At 40.6% G+C, this 20458-nt stretch overlaps 1 protein-coding gene across 1 annotated transcript in view; it reads right to left on the reverse strand.

The window, feature by feature from the left end:
• Window positions 1-11369: 11369 nt before the first annotated feature.
• MLYCD (malonyl-CoA decarboxylase) overlaps window positions 11370-20458 on the reverse strand; it is a 54826-nt gene continuing 45737 nt past the window's right edge. Inside the window, exon 5 of the mRNA XM_038367778.2 lies at window positions 11370-20115. Within this exon, the coding sequence (XP_038223706.1) occupies window positions 19582-20115 (534 nt within the window). The 3' untranslated portion in view covers window positions 11370-19581. The remainder of the gene's footprint in view (window positions 20116-20458) is intronic.

Consider the following 20458-nt stretch of genomic DNA (forward strand, 5'->3'; position numbering starts at 1 on the left):
AGAGGCTGATTAAATAGAGTAGCTAATTTCCCAGAAAATGACATTTTGTACCATTATACTGAAAGAATTTAATATGTAAAGTACTATATAAAACAATTATCTAAATCTGGGTAGAAACAATAGCAATTTAATACTTTACTGTGCACAGCAGAAAATTGCAGGTATTAAGGAAGATGAAGGGCTACCATAGAGACTGTGGGGCTCTTTAACAATCTGTACCCATATGATCACATCTGCTGAGATCTTTTAATAAAGTGTTACAAGGTGGCCCCTGCTTCCATATTAAAACCATGATCTTTCTACAGTGAAACTTTGCCTTATCTCAAAACCAGCCATTTGGATACAGCACAGACATCTGATGAATAAAAATAACCTGCTTACAATTTAGGCTGGAACTTGCATAGGCTGGATTCCGACTTTTATTGTATTGTTGAATGTGGTACCCCAGAACACAGCAACGTTTTCATTGTTTGCCTGAAAGGATTTTGAAGAGGTTCTGTGTAATTATTTTTCTAAGCCACTTTGGCAAAATAAATTCTAATTAATCTCCAACCAGCACCCTCAAAATGCTTCCTTGTAGGCTTGGCAGAATTCAATTTTTTTTTTAATAATTTTGACAGATATCTTTATTTTTAAGCATTATTTTCCCATTTTGTATCTATCTAAAGTTCACAGTTGCACAAAACGATGGGTTTTAAGTATTTTCTTCCCCAAATGTTATTGATTTAAATTTTCCACAGTTGCAGGAAATTCTGAGGGAGGGGGCCAGACAAGAATTAATTAATGACAATGGACACGGAGATTCAAAAAGTTAAAGCTTTGTAACTGTTCAGACATAAATTGTCAAAATAGAGTAAATATCTAGAGTCCTGCATGGATACAAATTTATATCCACAGATGCAGATATCTGCAGATATAAGTCAGTATCCGTGGAACCGCAGGGCTCTCCTGGGAACTGCAGCAACAAAAGGAGCAGAAAGCCAGCGCCCCATGCCAGCAGCTCCTCTGGCATGGCTGCACTGCCCCCCAAACAGGAGACACAGACAGTTGCATGGAAGGGACCAGGGCAGGCTAGGGGATGTTCAGCTGCACCAGAGAAGCTGCTGTTGTGGGCCACCGGCTCCTGGGAGCAGCAGCCCCATGTTCTGCTCCTTTCGCCATTGCAGTTCCCGGGCGAGCCCTGTGGTTTCACAGATTCCGATTTATTATCTGCAGATATAAATTTGTATCTGTGCAGGGCTGTATAAATATCCTTAAGTCAAACTCTAGTGAGTTTTCAAACAATGTTTTTCTTACTTTTCCTATCTAAATTTAGATTATTGATGGGCGTATTTTCCCGTCGGTTTGTGTGTGGATGATGAAATTGACATTTATCTACATTCACCAGTAAAACTAAACTTTCCAAGCCTGCTTATATGGCTATTGTCACCATAGGGTATGTATCAAACACAGAACAAGTGTATGAGAACTGCTCACTATGTGGAAGCATTCCCTAGTGAAAGAAGGTAAACATAGGCTTCTTTCAGAGTAGCAGCCGTGTTAGTCTGTATTCGCAAAAAGAAAAGGAGTACTTGTGGCACCTTAGAGACTAACAAATTTATTAGAGCATAAGCTTTCGTGAGCTACAGCTCACTTCATCGGATGCATTTGGTGGAAAAAACAGAGGAGAGATTTATATACACACACACACAGAGAACATGAAACAATGGGTTTATCATACACACTGTAAGGAGAGTGATCACTTAAGATAAGCCATCACCCACAGCAGGGGGGGGAAAGGAGGAAAACCTTCCATGGTGACAAGCAGGTAGGCTAATTCCAGCAGTTAACAAGAATATCAGAGGAACAGTGGGGGGTGGGGTGGGGGGGAGAAATACCATGGGGAAATAGTTTTACTTTGTGTAATGACTCATCCATTCCCAGTCTCTATTCAAGCCTAAGTTAATTGTATCCAGTTTGCAAATTAATTCCAATTCAGCAGTCTCTCGTTGGAGTCTGTTTTTGAAGCTTTTTTGTTGAAGTATAGCCACTCTTAGGTCTGTGATCGAGTGACCAGAGAGATTGAAGTGTTCTCCAACTGGTTTTTGAATGTTATAATTCTTGACGTCTGATTTGTGTCCATTCATTCTTTTACGTAGAGACTGTCCAGTTTGGCCAATGTACATGGCAGAGGGGCATTGCTGGCACATGATGGCATATATCACATTGGTAGATGCGCAGGTGAACGAGCCTCTGATAGTGTGGCTATACTTCAACAAAAAAGCTTCAAAAACAGACTCCAAGGAGAGACTGCTGAATTGGAATTAATTTGCAAACTGGATACAATTAACTTAGGCTTGAATAGAGACTGGGAATGGATGAGTCATTACACAAAGTAAAACTATTTCCCCATGGTATTTCTCCCCCCCACCCCACCCCCCACTGTTCCTCTGATATTCTTGTTAACTGCTGGAATTAGCCTACCTGCTTGTCACCATGGAAGGTTTTCCTCCTTTCCCCCCCCTGCTGTGGGTGATGGCTTATCTTAAGTGATCACTCTCCTTACAGTGTGTATGATAAACCCATTGTTTCATGTTCTCTGTGTGTATGTATATAAATCTCTCCTCTGTTTTTTCCACCAAATGCATCCAATGAAGTGAGCTGTAGCTCACGAAAGCTTATGCTCTAATAAATTTGTTAGTCTCTAAGGTGCCACAAGTACTCCTTTTCTTTATAGGCTTCTTTGTTTTTTAAAGGGCAATTCCCTGGAAGTTTGCAGTAATATGTCATGGCTTGATGTTAAGGGCATTGATACTCTCAGAGATTATAATAAAAAATGTCACTCACATGCCTGATACTTGTAACAGCATGTGATAAAGTGAGAATCTTCCCATGTCAGCGACTGGGACATAGGCAGTCATGTCTAGTGGTTAGAGAAGGCATCAGTAGCCAGGAATCAGTGCCTAGGGTCAGAGCTTGAGTTGGGGGCCAGGTGCCAGAGCCAAAGGTCACAGCCACAGTCCAAAGTCTGGAATTGGAGCTAAGGGTCAGGACCAGATTTCCTGGAGTGAGGTAAGGCAGGAGAGGCGCTGGGTCCACGGCAGGGGCAGGACTGGGAACGAGCAGTTGCAGAAGTTATCACAGCCATGGGCAAGTGCTTTAAGCAGCTACCAAACTACTGCTGCTGCTGGACTTAGAATCATAGAATCATAGAATCATAGAATATCAGGGTTGGAAGGGACCCCAGAAGGTCATCTAGTCCAACCCCCTGCTCAAAGCAGGACCAAGTCCCAGTTAAATCATCCCAGCTAGGGCTCTGTCAAGCCTGACCTTAAAAACCTCTAAGGAAGGAGATTCTACCACCTCCCTAGGTAACGCATTCCAGTGTTTCACCACCCTCTTAGTGAAAAAGTTTTTCCTAATATCCAATCTAAACCTCCCCCATTGCAACTTGAGACCATTACTCCTCGTTCTGTCATCTGCTACCATTGAGAACAGTCTAGAGCCATCCTCTTTGAAACCCCCTTTCAGGTAGTTGAAAGCAGCTATCAAATCCCCCCTCATTCTTCTCTTCTGCAGACTAAACAATCCCAGCTCCCTCAGCCTCTCCTCATAAGTCATGTGCTCTAGACCCCTAATCATTTTCGTTGCCCTTCGTTGTACTCTTTCCAATTTATCCACATCCTTCCTGTAGTGTGGGGCCCAAAACTGGACACAGTACTCCAGATGAGGCCTCACCAGTGTCGAATAGAGGGGAACGATCACGTCCCTCGATCTGCTCGCTATGCCCCTACTTATACATCCCAAAATGCCATTGGCCTTCTTGGCAACAAGGGCACACTGCTGACTCATATCCAGCTTCTCGTCCACTGTCACCCCTAAGTCCTTTTCCGCAGAACTGCTGCCGAGCCATTCGGTCCCTAGTCTGTAGCGGTGCATTGGATTCTTCCATCCTAAGTGCAGGACCCTGCATTTATCCTTATTGAACCTCATTAGATTTCTTTTGGCCCAATCCTCCAATTTGTCGTAAGCTCGACTTACGAGCCAGTCGGCTGATTCGTCCGACCAATCAGGCTGTGTTGCCAATCAAACAGCCTATTACTGTTTGCGCCCGTTGGTGGCCCAGAGATTTGTTCTGTAGGGCCTGCTTCCAGACTGACCCAGGTGCAGACCCTGGTTCCTGACTCCTCTTCGTCACTGAAATGTGCTTTTATACAAGTGCAGGTAGGAGCTGGCTAAATTGTCTTTGACAAAAAATTCACCACTTTTGGCATATCCTGTAAATGAAACTATCTGACAGTATGTAGCAAAAAGTTTGATCTCCCTGAGTCATAACCAATTTGTGACTAATTTATTACACTATTTAACAGGGAGCTGTCACTTAGGGTTTCAGTCAAGCTTAGCACAGCAACAAATAGGCATCACTCATTCATTATGTCTTTTCAGTTATAATAGTTAAATGCTTATTCCTTTTCATATTCAAGCACGCCTTATGGTACTCCACTGGGATTGCAACACATCTGAAGTGTCTGCTCAGCCAAGATATCAGTAGCATTTCTGTCTTGTGGGGAATGGGATCCCCTAACAAGTCCCCTTGCTGGAATTACGTAGCCAGTCAATAGGTGTGGCCTTTACAATGAAATGTAGCATGACGATGAACAGTGAGTAGTAACCTAACAATGGCACATGCATATCCCATTGGCTCATCTTATCAGAAAAAAAGATGCCCACCTGTAAACTCAACTTGGGATCTGAAAATCAAGCCAGACTCTTTCCTGCCTGCTAAAAGCATCTTTCCACTACCCTGAGGGGCTTTAATCAGCCCCATTGACAAAAGGAAGCTAGATACTTGTAGAACTCAGGGGAGCCAAAGCCATGCTAGCCACAGCAGCTCTGTGCCACCAACGATAGATCTCCCTATGTAGGTGAAATCCTTGGTCATTTTGTACCCATGGAGAAGTGCAAAGCAGGCAGAGCATAGCTAAGAATCAGGGCCTGTATCACAATGCAGGTGCACAAGGGGGAAGAGTTAAGGCAAGTCAACCTCAGACTCTGTTCCTGTAATCGACTCCATACAAGTGGACCCTGGCTCCAGCAAGGTGTTCTGTTGAAGTCAATAAGACTCTGCATGGAGGTGGAGGCCCACCATGGGGTGTTTGATGTAGGATCTAGGTCTTAGGATTGGGAGACTTAAGGGAGGCAGATGCCCAGCTCCCATTGTTTCAGTAAGATTAGGGTACTAATGCCTTGAGAGCCTTTGAAAATTCCAGCCTAAAATACTGTCTCCTGACTTGTGCGTTTTACTTTGCAGCTCTAATGTTCTTCTAATATGGGGGTGGGAGGTTGTATAGGCTACACAGAAAGTATCATTTTCATTGCAATCATACCCTAGATGCACTGGATCTGATTTGGACCACAGTTACCAGGAGGTAAAACGGGAGTTATTCCATTGAAGTCAGTGAGTGAAATCCAGCCCCATTAAAATCAAAGTCAAAGCTCCCATTGACTTCAGTAAAGCCAGGTTTTCACCTAATGGATTTACAATGTGTGTGATCAGTTTCTGGCTGTCTACAACTGTCTGCTTTGTCATTGGTGGAGCAGAAGACAGGCTTCATTTCTTGAGCCACAAGATTCTTTTCTCCATTAACAAATGCAAATGACACAAATCTGAGTGTCCTTTTGGCTTTACTATCAGAAGTTAACTCTCTGTGAACAGGGATTTTCAGCTGTCAATAGGCATTTGTTTCACCTTTCTTTTAAAGTAAAGAGGAATAAGCAATGGTCGTGAGAGATTAAGACTGGCAGGGTAAAAGAACACTGGAATGAACCCTAAAGCTATTTTATTCTCATACAAAGCACCTGCTATTTCTCATACAAAGAAATAATGGACTCAGATAGATACGATGGGAAGATTCATTAACAGCCGTGTTTGTAAACCAGCAAAAAAAGTTTGTCAGCCTCCTAAATTATTTTCACAGAGCTGAGCAGGTCCCTGTCTATTGTGTCCCATTTTTGAACAATATCCCATGTTCAGTGTGTTGGGATTCATGCTATTCACCAGTACTGCATGAAAACAGCTGTTTTGCCATTGTGGCATTGTGTTAAGCCATTACTGCCTTCCATACTGAGGCTCAAATACAACAGGCAGCTATCTGAGAACAAATTCATGGGTACAACAGCCAGCTCTCCACAGAGCTAACAGAGGAGATCACATGCCTAAATGGGCTTCACCGAGCACTGCATTAAGAACACCACACACATGAAGGGATGGCAAAACTGAGACAGATCAAGATAGCCATAGCAAACATGATGAAGATGACAAACCATTATCTGCTGCAGGACCTATAGGTTGAAATCCTGATGCCGTTAAAATCAATGGGAGCTTAGACATTGACTTCAATAGAGCCAGGATTTCACATCCATCACAATGAATTTTTGTCAGTGGGCTAAAAAATGCTTTAATGATTATTTTATTCCCACCTGACTTTTTAAGTATACTCTGAGAAATGATGCTCAATGATGTGCTAGTAAATAAAGTCTGCAGGCTTGGCAGGACTTAGCAGAGAGAATAAAAAAAATGCAATATGCTAAATCAAGACTTGGCTCAGTTCCTGTGCACACATCTTTTTTCTTATACAAAACTGTATTAATCTTATAGTTCAGTAAGGGTCATTTACATACAAATCCCTTGTAAATCAGAAGTAAAATTATTTGGTTTCTATGAGCAATACCACCACACATTTACTCATCACAGGTTAATATTTCAGGGTGTTCTTATTAAGGACTTTTCTGCAAACAAGATAATACACAAGTGCTTTCTCTCCCTTCAATTCTCTATTTATATATATATATATATATCAAAACCTATAAAACACATGTTGATAGTCTGTATGTGTTCATATTACACACACACACACACCATCAGAGTAGATACAATTCCTCTTCATGAATCCTATTATTTTAACAATGACATAAGAAGTGTTGAAATATGTACTTCAGCGAAGCCCAAAGTGCTCACATTATGTCTTATTTCAACACATTTTATGTTGCATACCTACAATTTCAATACTCCTAACTCAGCAACTTGTTTCAGCCTGAATATCCACAAATCCCTGTGTCATTTCCTTCCAGAAAACCAAAGATAAATCTGTTTAAAAGTGAGCCCACCATTGTTCTATTTTAAACACCTCCACTCTCTCATCATTCATTCTTTTTAATGCTTTTTCCATCTTAACATCTGTCCTCTGATCAGTCTGCAGCTGCAGAAGCCATTTCAACTGTTTTCTTAACAACTCTCTTACTTGATCAGATACATACAGAAACACACATGGAAATAAACTCGTGCTGCTCTGACACATAAAATAATCACTTGTCAAATTACAGCTGTGCTTACAAATCTCACATTGCGCGCCAGGTCAATGTAGGCGACATACAAAAGTGAAGCCTGTAGATAAGGGTTGCCATCACTTTTCATTATAAGCAATTAAAAAAGGCTGATAATTTTAACATACATAACTGCTCAGGCTGAAATTTTCTATGCCAGATGTCTGCTTCTGGTTTACAATATATATATATTTTAATTATAGCAAAAACGGTTCAGCTGTTTCTCAGCACAAGGTTAGGGGGAAGTTTCTGATTCATTGATAAGCTTCGATGCCTCCAAGTTTCGGAGCAAGGACCTCACTCTGTGTCAGTGAAGTGCTTTTTGCTGTTCCCATGAAACTCTTCCCAAATTTGGCTAAATTATAGCCTCTGAAAATCTCTGTCTCAGTAGAGACGTTAGAATTTGGCAGCGAAATTCTCTGAAGAGTCCATCTGCACAGAGCATGCTCCTTCCAAGGGCTGCATTGCTTCTCTTGGAGCTAAGGCACATGAACTACCGCCCCTGTGCTCTCAGTGCTCCTGTTACTGGTGTCCTGGCCGCAGGGAGAAGAAATGAATCAGCTTGACTGGAATATAGAGGAATCAGGAGCAAGGCCTGGGGGATGAAAAAGGGGGAGACTGGGATGTACAGCTAATGAGAGGAGAGCAGGGTTGGAGATTGAATGCCATCCTATAAACCTGGATTCTATCCCTTCCTCTGCCACAGAGTTCCTGTGTGATGCTGGGCAACTCACTTCAACCAAACTTTTTACAAATGCTATTAACGCTATGTTCCTCATTTCTGCATGCCCAACTTGAGACAGCTGGCCTATGATTTGCATAAGTGCTGAGTACTCACATCCTGTGCACTGAATGAGGTTCTGCTGAAAATGTAGTCTGTGATCATGCAGTTAAAGACTGTATCAAAATGCATACACACAAGGGGCCAAATTAAGGTTACATGGGCAACCTTAATTCTGGCATTTCCTAACTTTTGAGTGCTTTACCTTACAATATTAACATTCTTTTAATGTTGTTTTCTGTATGTTTGGGGGGGGGGGAAATGCGTATTTGCCTGCATCTGAGAACATCAACATTTCAGTTAAATAATCCTATTGGTTTGAGATGTATAAAGTTGCAGGTGGTAAAACAGAAGGCCCCAGTTTATGCAAAAAGCAAAGCATGAACATCCTAGTACCAAGCTGAATGTTCAGTATTTCACATACTTTTCCCAAATGACAGATTTTATTTAAAATGTGTTAAAACTCCAACGTAAGAAAAAGAAATGACCGCATTTCATAAAACAGGGTGCTGGCTAATGAGTTTGAAATAACCAAGGGCCTAATGTGTAATGTATACTTTCAACATATTTAGAAGTATACTCAGAAGTATATTTATAACTACATCCTTTCCCACCAAACTCTCATCCATAGAGGAAAATACCCTGCAAGAACACAGTGTAACCTTTTTCAAACTTAAAAGATATTTTCATTAAAAAAAAGTCGGAAAAAATAGTCGATTAAAAAAAAGCAAAAACATATCATTGATATTTTAATTACATTTTTAAGACTTTACTAGAACAAAAATTCCACTGAAGTATAATCTTAGATACAGACTGTAGGAGCCTAATGATTTTTTTCCCCACTATTTAAAGTTTCCGCATCATTTCCTTTTTCTCTAAATTAAGCAGAAACAAGATAAGTCATTTTGATTCTCTCGCTCTCTCCAAATTCCAGCTCTAATTAAGATTCGGTTAGTGTTCCTAGTGTAATCCCAATAATCAGGGGTTCATGAGTTCTCTGGTTTAAAGTCACGCTAGGTTGGAATTTGGTGTACCTGCTTCAGCAAATTAGTTACCCTCATTTTCCCTTATACTTGCAATGGTTTCAGCAAATTTTTTTCATTAGATAGAACAGCTGTAGCTGAAAATGAATCCATCAATTCAGACATTTTTGAAAATGGAAGGAGCTCTCTTTGAATTTTTTTATTTCATAGCATCAATTGACATTGGCTAGGCAAGTGATAATGTGACACTTCTGCTAACCACTACTTGCCTTATTTTGATTTCATCCTGCTGACACAGCCGCAACACTTTTTGTCTATTTCATCCACCCCTTGTGTCCATTCTGACCCCTCGGCTGTTAGTTCCTTTGAGCAAAGATTGTCTTTGTTACATGTCTGTACAGTGTCTAGCACAAAGGGGTCATGATGGAGGTTTCTACATGCTATTGTAATATAAATGACAGGCACACCTTTGTTATTTTCCAGTACACGAGCCATTGACTCTCTAGAAGGATTTAGACACAAGAAAATCTGCATTTGTTTATATCAGTTATAGGCCTGTCAGCTTATGGCTCAACTCTCCATGTTTATCTGAACGCCAAACATTCAGATTGCAATTTACAAAATCAGTATCAGACCAAATCTTGGGGTCCTTAATTCAGTAAAACTCCCATCGACTACCATGGGTCATATGTTTGAATATGACCCACAGAAGTCAGACCATAATTATTGGAAGAAAAATACAAGAAAAATTGCAAGGCAGCATTTCAGCCCTCAAATCTTCATCACAGGAGGGAAGAGTCTGATGAAAGCTGGAAGCGTGGAATGGTTTATGTAGATTGGTCAATACAATTCTGTACCATGTCACATTGAAACACGGCCATCAAGGACCGTTGCACTATGGGGGAGGGGATAAAATGGGGCCCAGCCACTCCTTCCCTCAGCACCCTCCTCGATCTAGAACAGACCTCCCACACTCTGGGAGGCATTACATGGTGGTGCACAGGTCCTACCCACATGTCATGTGGCCTTGGGAGAAAAGTGCATAGAGAAGCCAGCCAGAGACTCCAGCCAGAAGGTGCAACTGCAGCCAAAGCAGAGATATTCAGAGAGCTTTCTAGTTTTAACTGGACTTTCTCTGCCCTGCACTGATTGGCTGCTTGCTCCAACCTTCTTCCTCCTTCACTTTGGTTTCACTCCACATCTGCCCCGCTTACCCTCTTCTCTTTCCTTTTTTGTTCATTTAGCTTATCTCCTCCTAAGTAAAACCATCAAATAAATAAAACTAAATTAAAATTAAAAAAACATGGATTAACATGCCTTTTGCTGCCATCACATTTTCTGCTTGCATGTTATACCCCTTCTCCTACCCGGTTTTTCTTGCCTGTTTAGATTGCAAGCTCTCTGGGGCAAGGACTACCCACTATAGCTCCCAGCACACTGTGGCCTCATTCTTGGCTGGCCCTTAGACACTGCTGTAATAAACGTGGTTCATAATAAATCATAAATAAATAATAAATAATAATAATAATAATACCACCACCAATTAAAATGAAGTGAGGTATATCGAGCCATTCAGTCTTATGGTATTTTGGTGGGAGGAGACCAACACATCTAGAAGACATTTATCTTTGAAAAACCATGACAGAGCATATTCAATAGCTAGTCTCCATACTGTTTTTTTTAAATCAGCAATGAGGTTTCAATATCCCTGCATGGAAGTGCCCCAGAGAATTTTCCTGAACTACTTGTAAGCATGGGCCCTGATTAGCATCTCACACGATCAGGTACCAAGCACCTCTCTTTATGCACAGAACAGGTATGGCACTACCAGTGCACAGTCCCTGCAGTATTGTATCCATAGGCCTCAGTCCCCAATTGCAAAGACTCTCTGCTTTGTATTTCCTAGCCTTTGTGGGCTTATTTCTTGTGCTTAACACTATTTAGCCCTTGTCTACACGGGGAAGTTGTACTAGTATAACCTAAGGTGTGAATTTAGACTGATACAGTCAGTGCTTCATTTATAATGAAAGAGATGCCAGGACAAAATTTTTTTTTACATTCATAACTGATGCAGCAAGCCCAGAGGTGCCGTGGCTATGGACTGCCAAGCCCAGAGGTGCTGGGGCTCAGCCCTGGCAAGTCCTGGTGCAAATTAAGCACCAGATATAGTTACATCAGTGTAAACTCCTGTTTTCACACTCTTATTCTAGTCTGAGTGGCTTTTTTTTTTTTTTTTTTTTGGATTAAGCCAATTTGGAACAGGTTTAAATCCAAAATAATGGTCCACATGGGTTTACACTACACCAGTGCAAATTGGTATTGACAAGCCCTTTGGCCCTGATCCTCAACGCTATTTAGGATCCTAAATTTCACAGATTTCAAGGGAAGCGAGGAGCCTGTATACCTTTGAGGATCTGGGCGTTGGAGACTATTGGCTAGATCATGAGATGGTGTAAGGTGGTGTAGTTCCATTGTAGTCAATGAAAATACATTGATTTATACCACCCAAGGCTCTGGGCCGATAACTCCTTTTTTATCAGTGACTTTTTGCACAGCAGTATATAGTGCCGCTACTCGGACAGCATAATCATCAAAATAGTGCTTCGTTTCATTTATTTTACTGGAGGAACATAATGAACACAGCCATCATATCATCTCTATTTTTGACATCCTAACCAAGCCAGTGATGCATGAGGTAAATTGGCACAAACTTTTCTTTGGTTTGCTCAGTGTAATGGTCTTATGCATGACATACAGCTCTTGGCCAAAATGGGTTGTAAGTTAGCCCAGAAGTTGGTATATGTGGGGGTAACTTGCCTCAATCTGGCATTTCTCCTGGAACCAAACCCACCTGTTAAAATGAGCACAACACCCATTGCTGTCCATAGGAGCTGAACTTTCATGCCAGGAGTTACTTGGTCCCTCAGAAAAATAATGGGATCGATGTAACCATAAATTAATGGAGGGGCAGTGGCTGCTTTCTTCCACCTCATTCACTGTGTTGCTGCACCGTCATCCTCTTCGGACCCTTTTGCATGTGTGCAGCATCTCACATCTGCAGGAGCAAGTAGGGAACAAAGCACCCACATTCCAAAACACTACATCCTAGACAGAGTGGCAACATTAACTTATTCTAGTGCCATGAAATACCGTTACCCATGCAAACACACCTAACTGGGTCTCATACGGGGAAATGCTCATTATTTCTTAACATGAGTTTTATTGTTGAATTTTCCAGGCAGCTTGGCTCCACCTCCCTGGGACCTCTGCTCTCACTAAATTGTCCAGGTGGCCTCTCTCAGGGCCTCCACCCCTTCTGTGTGCCAAGGAAACGGTTCATTGGCTGGCTGAGCTACTGTGCTGTACCTAAAACAAAGGCATCATAGTTTTACAGCTACACTCCACTACTGAGACAGAATCAAGGCAAGTTACATTACTTTGCTGCTTAGGACCATTTTCTGATCCACTTCCACCACTCTTTTTCTCACCACTGAAATGAAGTCCAACTCCCTCCATGAGAGATGAATCACTTAGGGAGGTTGTGTGTTCTTCTATGGGTCCCCAATAGATGGCAGTCCATACATCATTCCAATGTACTATTTATAAGGTGCAAATAGTGTAAGATGGGACACTCAAGACACAAATTGCACATACTGAGCCATCACAAAGGTCTTTATAAAGAAGGCCATAAGTGTTTCTTGAAACTGAATAAAGTTGCTGCCTTTTCCGTGGTGTAGGTAGTTTCTTGTATTTGTCTACAACAGCAACCCACAAAACATGTCTCCCTGCAGACCATTTGGCTCTAGGCACTTTACAAAAAAAACACACCAATCTACTCATTTTCGCATTTTCATAAAAATATGACACAACTTTGCTCTATAGCTGTTCTTTCCGTTCTCCCATCAAGACCAGTTTGTTTATTACTATGGTAATGATAGTAACAAAAAGAAGCAGTCCACAGTAAGGACTGTGTGTCTATCAAGTGTTAGGTAAAATTCAAGCCATTTTTGCAGTATGTTTATTTTTAATTGAGCATCTGAAACTGTGTTTAAAGACATTTTTTGCAAATCTGTGACTAATACATGTCAAAAATCAATTTATACCCTGCCCACCCCCTTAAAATAAATCTGTATTTGGGCTGATAGAGGACCTGTAAAACGCCCAGATTTAGCAATATGTTCTCTGAAACAACCAGCTATGATTTACAAATTGTGTTTGCAATGGAAAGCCTTAGAGAAGCATTAACCCCCTCTGGGTTAATAGTTCCAACCCAGTTCATTATGATAGTGACTAAAACTCATTACCCAGCCCATAGCTCTTGCTGAAATGAGTTTGTAGACTACATCCAGTATAGCATGGGCAGCTGTTTAGAGCACATGCACAAAATACCCCATTAATACAATCACTATTCGTTAGCACCCTTGCACCAGACAACCCACATTTTGTCTGCTTTGTGCCACAGCAGCTGTAAAGATACTTTAGCGAGCTTACTGTGACTTCCCCCCTTTCGGGGAATACTTCAATGGCGTGTGGTATAAAGGACAGGGCCAGAATGCTGTTCTGTAACAATGGGCCTTTGGGCCAGGCATAGGCAGCTAGGCATTAGTTGAATCCTGCAGCCTGAAGTCTGCTCTGATTTCCATTTGGGAATAGCCTGGTGCCAGAATTTGAGAAAATACAAAGACTAATGCCACTTTGCGTCTCCCTTGCTGCCCTCCCTCTACGCACATACGCCTTTCTCTGGTCCTGACTAGACTACAGGATCTGACCCCTTCATGGGGAAGCCATGGATTGAGTGAGTAGAGACTAGACTGCCAACTAACTGAATTATTCTCTAGAGTGTGTTGCATCAGAGGGTTCTGCGGTGAACATATGTATTTAATTTGTACAGGTTAAATGCTTGGGACACAAAAGCACATGACTACTGCAGGAGTGCATCATTCAGCATGTGTTTAAATCTTCAGCCCAATGAGGGTTTTAGAATGATAAAAGGCTATCAGAAAAGGACAGCACATGAAAACTCCTCAGCTTGGGATCAAAGAAGGAGAAAGAAGCCAGAGTGTTGTTTTTTTTAAAAATTACTTTTCATATTGAGGGGGAGGAGGTCTTGGTCATTTAGAGATTTTAAAATCGCATTTTAATGTCAACAGAAAATTGCCTTTACGATGGCTACATAATACATGTTTCTATTTTGAATATTTTCTAGATCATCATTAAAAAAGCATCATCGTTCAGCAGCTAGCTGAAACTGACAAAAGCAAACAGGAGTCATGCTGCTGAGGCGCTGTACTGCAAATTTACCTTTTACATTCTAAGATATAACTGTGCCCTGCCGAGTGTCAGACAAACACTGGAAGAAGACCCAAGTTTTGCTGTGTTCTACACTTTTGTTACAGCCTCTTTGTTATGTGTGTGCTCTTCAGAATAGGCTCCACCAGCTCCACAAACTGGGAGGGGGGAGGCATTATCCCTGCGTTTTGAGCAATGAAGCTGCATTTCAAAAGAATAGACGAAAACCTCTCCAATGACATGCCCATTGCCCCAGTAAATAGTACATACGATGAGCATTTCCTTTCCATTTTCAGCATTGTTCATTTTAAAGCAACGTTTAAGGGCACGCTGGACAGTCTAAGAAATGATGGGCATTTCAAGGCCAACAACCAATGAAAGAAAATGAGTGGGAATAAACAGCAAGTGGCAGTAATGAGCGAAGACTTCACCCTCAAGAATCCTTTCACAAAGGTTCTTTTAAAATTGAACTAAATTTCTGATGCACAATTAAATGATAGAATATTTAGCCTAATTTGTTAAGTTACCGGTGTAACAGATGAAGTGAACCAAAAAGCCAACATCAAGTGAAATACTTTTGCAGGTGCTTGAGAGCTTGTGGAGAACAGATGTCATATAGAAAATACATCCATACAATGCACCTCCAATGTGATGCTAAAAATCTTTGCTTATAATCTCCCAACACACACACCATGGAGGCATTTAAACTCTGTCTAGGTGTGAGAATCCAAAGTTTATGAGCCTCGTTTAGATTAGACTGTTGCATCACTCAAAATCTCTGTTGTCTTTAACAGAAGTCTCTTATTTGAATTCCTCAAACGGGAGGCATTTTAGAGAACAAATATAGGGTTTTTCCTTCATAAACAGCTGTATTTATTCATACATAAAACTGAATTTCATCTTAAAACCAGGAGTATACAGATTAAATGGTACTTTCTACACTTTGGAGAAGGGAAAAATAAATACACCTAGCTTCTGATCTCTGTTGAAAACAGAAGTGTCATGTCCTGCAGTAATGTGTTTGCTAAAAATGATTTTCCTAAGTGACTATCTGGCTGTCAGGGTATCAGACTAAGCACTCTTTTGACAGCAGCCATTGAAAGTTCAGCACCCACACAACAGTTATCTACACGTTCCCCCTCAGGGCTCCATGTGAAGATAATAGTTAATGATGTTACAGACAAAACAGACTGCAGAGTTCTAGAAATAATAGGGAAAGCACAGAAATGGGAAGGTACTCTGCTCATCTTTTCCTTGCTCTGGTCACAATTTTATGCTACAACTTTAGGCCTGATATTTAGATCCTGGCGGGCAACAGTTAGCTTGCAGGTACTTTCAAGGGCACTTTCCTACCACTATTGGCCATGTGGGCAGGTATTATAGATATTAATGCCTGTACCTGCAATGGTGTTTTATCATATCGGTTGCAACTGCAGGTGCACGTGTTAGGAAAGCACAGGGTGGGTTAAAATCGCACTAAAAATCAGGTCCTTATTTTAAAATGGGGTTTCTTCTTCATGCTCTTATAGAGAAATGGAAAATGACAGGTTTTTTTTGTTTGTTTTGTCTTTAATTTTAAAAAGGCACCAGTCTACATATAGCATTGGGGAGAAAAAAAAAAAAAAGTCATACTAGGTCAGATCATTCCTCCACCTAGTCTGGTATCAAACTATTGTCGAATCAAGGGGACCTTTCATAAAACTTCTATAGCACACCTATTCAGAAAGGGAGATTTTTTCCTCATCCCAGTAAGTGATCATCTTTTTCCCCCAACATTATCCTTTATAATTCTTATCTTAGCAGCGTAACTTCAGATGAATAAGTACCTCTTGGGAATACATGCTTGAAAAATTTCAGGTTCTTAAATTTAAGCTGTTTTTCCTTAGAGAAAATATTTAAAACCCCATTTTTTGCTCTAAAGTCCAAAAAGCTTATTTTTGAAATGGAAAAAAAACAACAACTTGCACACCAAGTTTCAGAAGGATGAAAGTTCAAAATGGTCCTCCTAGAACCCCTAGAAAACTGGGGTACTAACACAGAAGGAGCAACTGACTATTCACCACGGCAACACTAATGGGTGCCACTCCAGTGCAAGGTCTGGCTGAATTAATTTAGCAGGTTTTTAAACTCTTAAGTCCTTGAGAGTCTTTAAACATGGATAATATCCTCCCTTTAGGCAAAACTGACATTTTACATATAGCAAATGCTGAAATTTACTCCAAGAGCCATCGACAGGCAATTTTAGACAAGTTGAAGCAATGACTGACTGGAAAGGACGGAGTACACTCTGCACTGGGTAAATGCATCAAGAAGTAGACGTGTTGTCATTCATACCCGATATTAATGGTCTCCGTAGGGACGACGTTTATCCTGTGAAGTCCCAACCCTGCACCTTTGGCATCCATGAAAGTTTTGTCATGGCCTTCAATAACAACAGGATTAAGCCCCTGTTTATAATGACCATTGGTGTATGGTGCGGAAGCCTCTCAACTCCCACTGATTTCAGTGGGGGGCAGGGGAGGATCAAATTTTCAAAAGAGCTCAGTACCCAACTGCTTTTTTTAAGCCATATAAATAACTAGGTTTTTCAGACATGCTGAGCACCCAGCAGCTCCCACTGATCTTAATGGGGGCTGAGCAGGTCTGAAAACCCTAGGGAACAGCAGGTTACTCCTAACAGTAACTCTGGTTTCAGATGCTTTTTCCATGTGGATCCCTCTGATGGTATGTACGTGCCTCATTTATGCGTGTTTGGAACCTTTTAGCTGGCAGTGTCCACTGGGGCCACAATATGTTCCCTGAATGCCTGTGATCCCTCACCTGAAGGCATAAAGGCAAGTACAGTCCCAAACACCATAAATCCACACGGGGAGTTATTCCAGAATAGCTCTTCCTGATTAACTGTGTGTGTGGACCCTCTTAATCCAAAAGAAGAGCACCTTATTCCAAATTAGTTTAAAGTAGATTAAGTTAATTTGGAATAAGGCGCTGTTATTATGGAATAAAAGTTTCCATAAATGGAGTTAAACAGGGATAGGTAATCAACTTTAAATTCACACCCAACCTTATTCCACATTAACCTTCATGTGTACACAAGCCCACCGTTTACTCTCACCAGTTGAGTTGGTACACAGTGGGGTCTGTCTATTTTCAGGTATTATCAGAAAAAACCACAGCACCCCAGTCCTCACCCCATCAGTGAAACACTAGTTTTAAAATTAAAATAACTGTTTTCTTGTCCTGTTGGCAGTTACCTTTACTCTAAGCCACTGACTGATTGATTAGGCTGAGCTGCTTTCCCACCACTGGCCAAACCCGGGACAGTGTCCAGTGGACACTACTCACACCAGAAAATTCCAGAAGTCTGAGTATTTAATTCCGTAAGTGGGAAATGCAGAGGCAAACTGAAGAATTTCCTGATTCTTCTCAAAAACCTTACACAGTGTTTTTTTGGCTCATGTGCAATGAATCAGGTTATTCAGACCCAGTGAAAAAGCTATATTTTGGCAAGTACTGTATTGCCCTCTGGCATTTTCACAAAAACTACAATTCAAGTTGAGCAAAGAGATTCTTAATTTTCCTTAAAAATTTTGACAATACAATATTCCTCCCCCACAAGAAGCTGGTAGAATTTTTTTTTAACTGGTATCTGATCAAAACCCATGGGTTTGCCTTAATTTGTTGACATAAGAGATACCTGCTGACTAGATGTGATGGCTTTTGGAACCATTCTTAAAAACACAATGAAAGCAGGATGGCATAGGCTAATTGCCATTGCTAATGTGAAGACCAGCTGCTATGTAAAAATGACTTTGTTCTGAAGGGAACAGTGTGTAGTGAATCCAGCCTCTCTGCATCATCACACTCAGAAATCTGCCATCAGCTGAAGCCAGGGAACATTTAATCTCTTTAGCAGGTATTTAAAACAGGCCAGTCAGTAGGTGGGAAGTTTTTTGTTTAGTGAATACAAATAATTCATTTGATTGTCCTTTCTTCTGGAATGAAATGGTACATCTAGACACTTGGGGATCCTTTCATCTTTACTTGAATAGGGAAATAGAAATGTTTGTGTAATTCTCTCAGGAATCTGGTCAGGATTTCACCATACATTGAAGAAGTCAAGAATTCTGCACTCCAAATCTGCTGATATCTGATCCATTGAAGGCAGTTATCTTATTTCACTGGAGACACTGTCATCAAGTATGACTGTAACCTGAATATGGTTCATTTTAAGAGAGATATCGTGTAACGTTTATAGGGCAAGACTTATTTTATTTTAATTTATTGCTTTACAGACCAAACCTGGCTTTTTACTATTAAAAAAGCTTCTTACCAACTTCTAAAATGCCCAATAATTTATGGAGATTTAATATATATCCAAAAGCTTCATAATTAAGTCCTATAAGCAACAGACTCTCTTCTCTTATTCAGAACCACTGATTTTACTTATTAAACTGTAAATTTGAGCTATAGCAATCTGCAAATATACTGTTACACATACCTACTGCCTTTAGAAAAAGCCACAGAAATATAAGGTATCTTGTTGCTCGATCAGAGCAATGATTCAGTGTTGGCACTTTGTACTGTACTTTGAAAAAGCAAAAGAATGGCCAAATCAAGAGGTTTTACCAAAAAATGTCAGGAATAAAGACGACGAAGACCTTAGTGAAGAAATGCTGCAGATTGCTCTTCTGCTTATACAAATTTGAACAAAAATTTGTCTTTGCCCATTGCTTTTATCTAGTTATTTGGATATTAATCTATTTAATATATTAGCATACTGAAGAGTTCCTCTGTGCTTTTAAAGATGTACCTTAAACAACTATACTGATCCTGAGAACGACAACAAGGGCAGAGAACAATCCACACAAGTCCACACTGGCTTGTAACCTTACTGAGATGAGTTTACGCAGCCTTTAATACACACTTCCAGCTCATTTGAACAAAAAGTATGGCAATAATTCAACCAGGCTTTGAGTATCTGGCAGTGCAAGTAAAGAAAGTTATTGTAATTTTGGCAAACTATGTAATTTTTCATCCTTCTGTGACTAAGAACAGAGCTCCTTTTTTTTTTTTATACAAACATTCCCTTTTCAATGACACCCCAAAATATCATACCCCGTCATTCAAACGAGAAATGTTCGCTCTTAAAATCTTGCTGTATATTTAAAGTTTGCTATTTTGTTGAAATTGAGACACCAAGGAAAGAACCTGTTCTGAGGCTTTGATGTGCTTTGTCCCAAGGTATCCTGCACTGATACTGGCTGTGTCCTCTAAGAAATACCGATAGTTTACCATCATGCCACATGAAGCAGTGATCCCACGGGGGCTTGTGTCTGCCATCCAGTTTATCCGCCACAGCACAGCACCATTCTGAAGATGAAAGTTTGCTACTGGATTAAGGGCATATCCGCGGTGTTTCTCTCCATACAGGTACCAAGCACAGAGCCTCATAAACGGTGAATGCAATGCTTTGACCAATTTTTCCGATCTCACCCATTCGTTGTTAGTTAAGAGCCTCTTTAGCTTTTCAGCAGCAGGGTCACCTGTGATCTCAGAGATTTCTTGGCATTCTGCATCTGTAAATAGTTCATTTCTCCCCTGTTCCTTTGTTTGTGAGGACAGCAGTCCAATGAGCCACTTGGTGAATCCTGGGATAGGTGACAAACTAGAAAACACTTTGATCTGAGGAAATTCCCCCTGTAGACCAAAAGAAAAAAAAATCAAGCATAATAATTGCTTTTTTAAATGAATGAGGACTCTGACTCAATGAGAACTCTCACTAAAAATTGTTCAGGACAATTTACTATCAGTAGGGACAAATAGTTTTGAGAAAAGATTATTTTCTTTAGCCAAAAGTATGATTTATTACACTAGCAACTGGTGTTTGCAAATATTACATAAAATCACCTCTGTCAATAACAGATTAGTTTCAGGTAAGTGTTTGCCATTCTGATAATATTTTTCCTTTACAACTGATAATTATAATCTACACAGTAAACCTCATCTAGGTCTATAGGTATGTGTGTTGTGCCCATCAACA

Source organism: Dermochelys coriacea, chromosome 12 (genome assembly GCF_009764565.3).
Source record: "Dermochelys coriacea isolate rDerCor1 chromosome 12, rDerCor1.pri.v4, whole genome shotgun sequence".
Taxonomy (NCBI): domain Eukaryota; kingdom Metazoa; phylum Chordata; order Testudines; family Dermochelyidae; genus Dermochelys; species Dermochelys coriacea.